The 8039-nt window shown below is 45.3% G+C and overlaps 1 protein-coding gene across 1 annotated transcript in view; it reads left to right on the forward strand.

The window, feature by feature from the left end:
• Window positions 1-8039, forward strand: part of CWH43 (cell wall biogenesis 43 C-terminal homolog) — a 65673-nt gene that overhangs the window by 52002 nt on the left and 5632 nt on the right. The window contains exons 14-15 of the mRNA XM_003794597.1: window positions 599-660; window positions 7670-7825. Coding sequence (XP_003794645.1) covers window positions 599-660; window positions 7670-7825 — 218 coding nt within the window. The remainder of the gene's footprint in view (window positions 1-598; window positions 661-7669; window positions 7826-8039) is intronic.

Raw genomic sequence — 8039 nt, forward strand, 5'->3', positions numbered from 1 at the left:
GATTTCTTTCTTCAGCATAAAAGCTTCATATTTATAGCTTTTTCAACAGATCATAGGAAAAAATATGTTTCTGTTCTCCTTCTCTGATGAAAAATAACCCTGGTCTCAAGCTTTCAACATCAAAAAGACTCACGACTGCTCCTGAAATGTGTTTATTTCTATGATTCGGTTTAAGAAACACAGATTGGGCACCTGCTGGGCCGTAGGCATCATGTTAAGTACCAGGCGGCCAAAAGTGATGGCGTGCCCTCTGTCAGGAAGGAGAGAGTTGAGACACAAACAGAGAGGATGACCGGGGAAGATGCGGGCAGTTCCTGGTGGGATAGAGGCTTGCAAAGATGTCAGAAGCCAAGACTATATTGTTGTAGTTGCCTATATACCTGTGTAACTCACTCCCTGGACTGCCTGCATCTTAGTATCCCTGGAATGGGCACATAGTAGGTGCTCAGGAAATATCCATAGAATGGACCAATAACTCAAGAGAAGCAGGAAGAGATAAGAAGAGAAAACAGCACAGAGAGATATCGATCACATTTGGGGCATTGCAGCATAGAGCTTTGTATTTTTATGCTTTAAACATTTCTCTGCTTTTTATTAGGATATCGACAGCACCGATCATGACAGATGGTGTGAATATATTATGTACCGAGGGCTGATCAGGTGAGCACAGGGGTTTGATTTTTATTTTTTCATCTCTTACTACTGTGATATTTTGGGTTTACCCTAGAAGGAAAACTTTATGGAAGCAATTAATTTTTGTTACTTTTTATAAACATTGATTTGGCTGGTTATGCAGTTTAACTTTTTTCTTCCAAAGCGTGGTCTCATGATTTATGAAGGTATAAATAGCTAAGCAAATTAAGCTGAATTATATAACAAGGATACTGCATGTGTAAGCTATATAGTGCGGTAAGTACGGGTACGTAGCTGTCGCCACATGTCAGGAATGGCACCACTTCTGACTGTGGCCTGGTAGAAATAGCATGGAGCATGGAATGAGAAAGTCCTGGGCTTGAATTCCACCTTTGCCAGCCTCTAATCAGTGATCTTGGGTAAATTGATTGATTTGTGGGGGACATTACTACACTGTAGTGAGATCTCTGGATAAATTATGTTTGTTTTCAAAAAAATCTCATATAAAAATATTACCTAAGTGTGTATGTGTATGTGTGTGTGTACTTGGATAGCAAATGCTTGCATACACACATGTGCCACGTAATGGTATTTTAATCAACAACAGACCAAATATACAATGGTGGTCCCGTAAGATTATAGCATCATATTTTTACTGTACCTTCCCAATATTTAGATATACTTAGTTATCCAAATATTTACCACTGTGGCTGGGCACAGTGGCTCACTCCTTTAATCCTAGCACTCTGGGAGGTCCAGGCAGGAGGATCGCTTGAGCTCAGGAGTTTGAGACCAGCCTGAGCAAGAGGGAGACCCCGTATCTACTAAAAATAGAAAAATTAGCTAGGTGTCATGGAGGGAGCCTGTAGTCCCAGCTACTCAGGTGGCTGGGGCATGAGGATCTCCTGAGCCCAAGAATTTGAGGTTATCGTGAGCTATGATGATGCCATGACACTCTACCCCGGGTGCCAGAGGGAGGCTCTGTCTCAAAAAAACAAAACAAAACAAACAAAGAGACCCACAGATATTTCCCATTGTGTTACAGTTGTGTACGGCATTCAGTATAACAGCAGACTGTACAGGTTTGTCATCCAGGAGCAACAGCCTGGGCCACATAACCAGGTGTGTGGCAGGTGACACCATGTAGGTTCGTAATACACTCTGCTGTCTGCGCAGTGATGGTGTCACCTAGTGACATGTTGTCAGAACACATTCCCTCCGTTACGTGATGCGTGAGTGTGTGCATATAGTGACCCAAAACAATACGGTCAATTGATCTCAAAATTCACGTATATAACTGAAAATCATTTTGAAGGCAGTAGTTCCATAAGTAAATCAAGGAGCAGCTTTATTAAGCTTAATTTCTTAAGAAAAAAGAGGGGCTAACCATTCATTCATTCATTCATTCATTCATTAGTATTTATTAAACATTATGTGCCAAGTGTTGCTCTAGGGAGTGGGGATGTAACAGGAATAAAACAAAATCCTTGACTATCATAGAACGTCCATTCCAGTAGAAGGAGACCAGAAAACAAGCAGATAAGATGTGATAGACTTTCCGAGGTGGAGATGTGTATGAGGAAAGAAAAAGAATAAAGCCAGGTGAGAAGGAAGGGCATGTCAGGGTGGCTGCGGTGGGTGACGTCGGGTGCGCAGGGCAGGAGGGGGCAGAATGGACTGAGGGTGCCCTCTTGCCTGCTTCCTGGAGAAGGCACTTCGGGCAGGGTCAGCAAGTGTAAAAGCTTGAGGGGAGGACGCTGGGCATTTGGGGTAAGAGCGAGAGGCCAGCGTGGCTGGAGTGGGGATGGGAAGTGACGTGAGGGTGGTGGGTGGGGGCATACTGCTTGGCACAGCGCTGATTCCCAGGCCCGTCCTCCTTCAGGCCTCCCATGGAGGGAACATGCTGTAGACCTTGCCCGAAATTCAGGGGTGGGGGAAGGACTCCTCTTAGTACAGAATCTGTTTGGCGATATTTGACCTGACACTCCATGGCGCGGATTCTAGGTTGGACCTCTCTGGGCCATAGTCTCTCCTCCATCCAGAGTAACTCATCACCCAGGGGCATCTTGGCGCTGCCTGCCTGAAGTTAGGGGCTTATGAGGAACTGAACACCCCTTCAGCAATTTTATATTCTAAGATCTGTGGCCTGCATTGATGAGAGAAAATGGTTGCCTTCTCAGGGTGATAGAGGATCACGAAGTCAGCTCTGAGTTACACTCCAGTAAAGCAGACTGTTAGGGTCCCCCCCTCTGTACCCCATTTGTCATTCACCCAGTACCGACCAAGCAGAATGGACACCAGGCATCGTTGTGAAAGTGTAAGAGTAGGATCCCTGCACTGACAGAGGAGGGGACGGCCAGCATAATGAATAATTGTAGGACATCTTATTTGGGGTGATGAGATGCTGGGAAAAGTGCAGGTGGGGTGCAGCTGTTAGCAGATGTCGGGTAGGTCCTCCTGAGAAGATGACATTTGAGCCAAGCTTTTGAAGAGTGGGCCATGTGGCTGCCCGGGAGAAGACCCTTCCTCATAGAGAAATCCTTTAGTGCAACAGCCCAAGGCAGGAATTGGGAGCGTATTTGAAGAAAAGTGAGGCTAGTAGGGCTGGAAAGTTTCAGGGTGCAGTGGAGTGGGGGGCAGGGGAATGTGCAGGCAGGGACAAAGGGAGCGGGCCTTGGGAGGCTCTGTGGTCCCTGACCAGGGACTTTGGATACTCCTAAGTAAAATGGTAACCTTTACTGGTTACCAGTACGCTCCGCGGGTTCAGACGCTTACTGAGCTGGGTCAAGGAGACCCTTGAGATGCTAAACTTGTTCTGCTTACTCAGCAAATTCAGAAACTTCAAAAGGCTCAGCACAGATCCACACGGCCACAGGATAGATAGCTATTGCTTCGGTGTGTTTCCCAAGGATCGAGTAGGAGAGAGTAAGTTTCATTAGGGGTTAGTTTTATAAAGTATTTTATCTTGGATTGAAAATGCTTTCTGTTCTGGGTGGTGCCTGTGGCTCAAAGGAGTTGGGCGCTGGTCCCATATAGCAGAGGTGGGGGGTTTAAATCCAGCCCTGGACAAAAAAAAAAAAAAAAAGAAAGAAAGAAAGAAAGAAAATGCTTTCTGTTCAAATACGTTAAAGTGGACTCAGTGCCTGTAGCTCCGTGGCTAGGGTGCCAGTCACATACACCAAGGCTGGTGGGTTTGAATCCAGCCTGGGACTGCCAAACAATAATGACAACTACAACCAAAAAATAGCTGGGCATTGTCCCAGCTACTTGAGAGGCAAGAGAATCACGTAAGCCCAAGAATTTGAGGTTGCTGTGAGCTCTGAAGCCACGGCACTCTACCCAGGGTGACAGCTTGAGACTCTGTCTCAAAAACAAACAAACATAAAACAAATACTTTGAAGTGATTGTTTTAATAGGAATATCAGGATTTCTAGAGAACAGTTTTTAATATAGGCTAAAATAAGCATAGTTTCAAGTTGTAAAAAAACGTGTGAAAGGCTGGGCATGGTGGTGTGTTACACGTGTAATCCCAGCACTCTGGGAGGCAGAGGCAGGTGGATTGCCTGAGCCCAGGAGTTCACGACCAGCCTGAGCCAGAGCGAGACCCCATCTCTAAAAAAATAGCTGGGCATTGTGGCATTGTAGTAGTTCCAGCTAGTTGGGAAGATGAGGCAAGAAGATCGCTTGAGCCTAGGAGTTTCACCATGACACTCTACTGAGGACAACAAAGTGAGACTCTGTCTCAAAAAAAAAAGTTAGGGCACCAAGGTACAGTGGTATGTATAGTAACCACTGTCTACAATAGCTAACTGCTCTGAGACCTTTAATACCGTTCCTTAGGAGAATGAGATTACTTTGTGTATGTGTGTGTGTGTGTGTGTGTGTAGTATATACACTTTTATACATTCATGAACATATGTATGTGATATATATGTGCATATATAATCTTAACTGTTAAGACTGTGTGTTAGCCTGATCTGTGTCATAACAGATACCATAAACTGGATCGCTTAAACAACAGAAATTAATTGTTTGGCAGTTCTGGAGACTGCAAATCCAGCATCCAAGTGCCCACAGGGCTGGTGTCTGGGGCAGGCCATCCCCCTCGGTCTCACACAGCCTTCTTGCTGTGTGCCCTTGGCACGTGGTTGCAGAGAGACACAAGGTCCTGGGCGTCTCTTCTACAGACACTAATCCACTGGGACTGGCCCCTCAGGACCTCATTTAACCTGATTTCCTTGGAGGCCCCATTTCTAAATATGGCCATCCTGGGAGTTAGGGCTTCAGCATATGAATTTTGGGGGGAGATGCAAACATTTGGTCCATAACGTAGAGGAAGGTCATTCTAAGGATCCTCAAATTAATGAAGTCAGGGACTAATGTTTTTCACTTTCTGTCCACAAAGCCAGTTCTATAAACTTTATCTCAAATCACCTAATTCAATGCCCTGCACATAGTAGGTACTTCATAAATACATACTATTATCCCCCAACGATGGGAGATCCTTCCCCCCCTTATAATGTTTATGTTAGGGTCTTGTTTCATCACCCTGGCTGGAGTGCAGTGCTGTCATCATGGCTAACAGCAACCTCAAACTCCTGGGCTCAAATGATCCTCCTACTGCAGTCTCCCACCTGGGATTACTGAAGGCGTGTCCCATCATGCCTGGCTGATTTTTGTATTTTTAGTAGACACAGAGTCTCACTCTTGCCCAGGCTGGTCTCCAACTCCTGGCTGCAAGCAGTCCTACTGACTCAGCCTTCAAGAGTGCTAGGATTACAGGCATAAGCCACCATGCCTGGCTGAGGTTCCCTATTTTCATGGAAAATTTGGATTGTCAAGCCCTTATCTTCAGGGAGACTGGACAGCTTTTGGAGTATCCTTGAAGGTGGTGTTTATGAAATGAGTTAGAATTTTGGTCTTAGAGATTTGGGAAATAATTAGCTTAGATTTACTAGAGACAGTGGCCTAGAATTAGAAGGAACTGCCCGGATCTGGAACCTGAGCTTGAACTAGTGCGTTAGCCTGTCCCATAGCTCTAAGCCACATGTGGCGCTCAATCACAGCTCTTTTCATCTCCCTGGTGGGCAGGCCTGCTGCCTCCGCTGGCCCTGGGTCTGGGTTTCTGTTTCTATTTTGTGTATAGTTACAGGCTTTGGTCTAAGGCATCTCCTCCTACCGCTGTAGACCAGGCCCCTGTCACCTTTTACCTACAGTATGGCGGTGGCCTCCTATCTGGTACCTTGGTGTCAACCCTTTCTCTGAAGTCTGTTCTCTAACGGTAGCCAGCACATACCTCTACCCTACACCCCTCTAATGAATTCCCATGTCATCCTTAAACAAACAAACAAGAAACCAACAACAGGGTGGCACCTGTGGCTCAGTGGGTAGGGCACCAGCCCCATATACCAAGGGTGGTGGGTACAAGCCCATCCCCAGCTGAACAGTAACAAAGAAATAGCCGGGCATGGTGGCCGGCACCTGTAGTCCTAGCTACTTGGGACGCTGAGGCAAGAGAATCACCTAAGCCCAGGAATTGAAGGTTGCTATGAATAGTGTGACACCATGGTACTCTACTGAGGGTGATAAACTAAGACTGTCTCTACAAAAACAAAACAAAATAAAAAAACAACCCCAACAACCTCTGAAAGCCAGATGCCATGGCTCAAGCCTGTAATCCTAGCACTTTGGGAGGCCAAGGTGGGTGGATTGCTTGAGCTCAGGAATTCTAGACCAGCCTGAGCAAGGGTGAGACCCTATATCTACTAAAAATAGAAAAGCTAGCCAGGTGTGGGGGTGGGCACCTATAGTCCCAGCTACTCAGGAGGCTGAGACAGGAGGATCATTTGAGCCCAAGAGGTTGAGGTTTCTGTGAGCTGTGATACCACAGCCCTCTACCCAGGGTGACAGAGAGATTCTGCTCCAAAGCAAAACAAAACACTCTGAAGTCCTTTTGGCAGCCTGGAAGGAAGTCACTGCGTCATCTGCTCCCTCCCTGCCCCAGCTTGTGTCTTGCCGTGTTTCCTCTTATGCACTTCTCCAGTCATGGGGAACTGGCCCTCAAGACACCAAGCACATTCTACCACAGGACCTTTGCACTTGCAGTTCCCTTTCCCTAAAACACCCTTCCTCCTGTCACTCTGAATCTTGCGCCTCATTTCATTGAATCTTTTGTTCCAGTATCTCTTTATCAGAGAAGTAAGCCCCCAGCCATCTGCCACAAAATCAGAACCTCTTCCATCAGCCCTCCCCACCCCCCTTCTCTGTGCCCCCCCCCCCGCACTTATCTGTCACTTACCTGGTGGATTGTGTTCACACACTGACGTCTACTGTGCAGGGACTCCATTCTGGTCCCTCCCCAGCCCCGGTACCTAGAGCAGTGCTGTGTGTTTCAGGACTCCTTACATATGTTTTCTCCATTGAATAAATGAATGACTGAATCTGGCCTACTTTTTCTTGAAAAGGCAAAATGGAAATAAAATCAAATGAATTATTTACAGCTTGCAGTTCCCCCATTTTTCCATCTGAACTTCTCAGTAAGAACTATTTGGATAACATCTATAAAGTGCTTTGGATTTCCTGAAGAATTGAAAGCTCTAAGCCAAAACAGGATGTGAAATTTTTTCACGGAATGTAAAATCTTTTATTTTACACTCCTAAGGGTGGCTGTAACTATGCATGTGGTATTTGGATTTTTAAAGGTAAGGGAGGATTTGGGCAAACACTCCTATCCTTCTGCAGAATTCCTGTTATTAACTCAGAACATGATTGTGTGGGAGGCAGCGATTTGAGTAGATGGAATATTCATTAATGTAAAAAGGTAAAATAAGGCTGCTAGAATATTAGTTAATTACATCTATGTATATATTCCTTATTCATTTATATCTAAAAGCAATGTTTTTATTAATTCTAGTGATATACAGAGGAGAGTTAGTAATAGAAAATTGGCTTGTTAATGACAGTCCTGTCATCGAGACCTCATTATATTTCCATATGGTTATAAAATCTCTACAAACCATTTCTGTTTCTGCTACAGACTGGGTTATGCAAGAATCTCCCATGCTGAACTGAGTGATTCTGAAATTCAGATGGCCAAATTTAGGATCCCTGACGACCCCGTTAATTACAGAGACAACCAAGAAGTGGTCATAGACCCCAGAAAGGTTCCCAGGAGAATTCATTTCAATCCCAGGTGAGGAGTTCCTTTATGTTGCGTGCTACATTAATGAGCTACTGCACCCCCTCTAGGGAACCTACGTGTCCCCTCAAAATGAGCTAGAAATTATACTTGGTTCTAGAAGTTTGTTTCAGGTAAGGGAGCCCATGGTAAAAATGATAAAATCCTGCTTGGATTAAAGTTATGGTTCGTGTTCTGTGGAATGGAGAGACATGTTGTAATCACCACC

The sequence above is a fragment of the Otolemur garnettii genome, unplaced genomic scaffold, assembly GCF_000181295.1.
Source record: "Otolemur garnettii isolate 467f Iridium unplaced genomic scaffold, OtoGar3 scaffold00083, whole genome shotgun sequence".
Taxonomy (NCBI): Eukaryota; Metazoa; Chordata; class Mammalia; order Primates; family Galagidae; genus Otolemur; species Otolemur garnettii.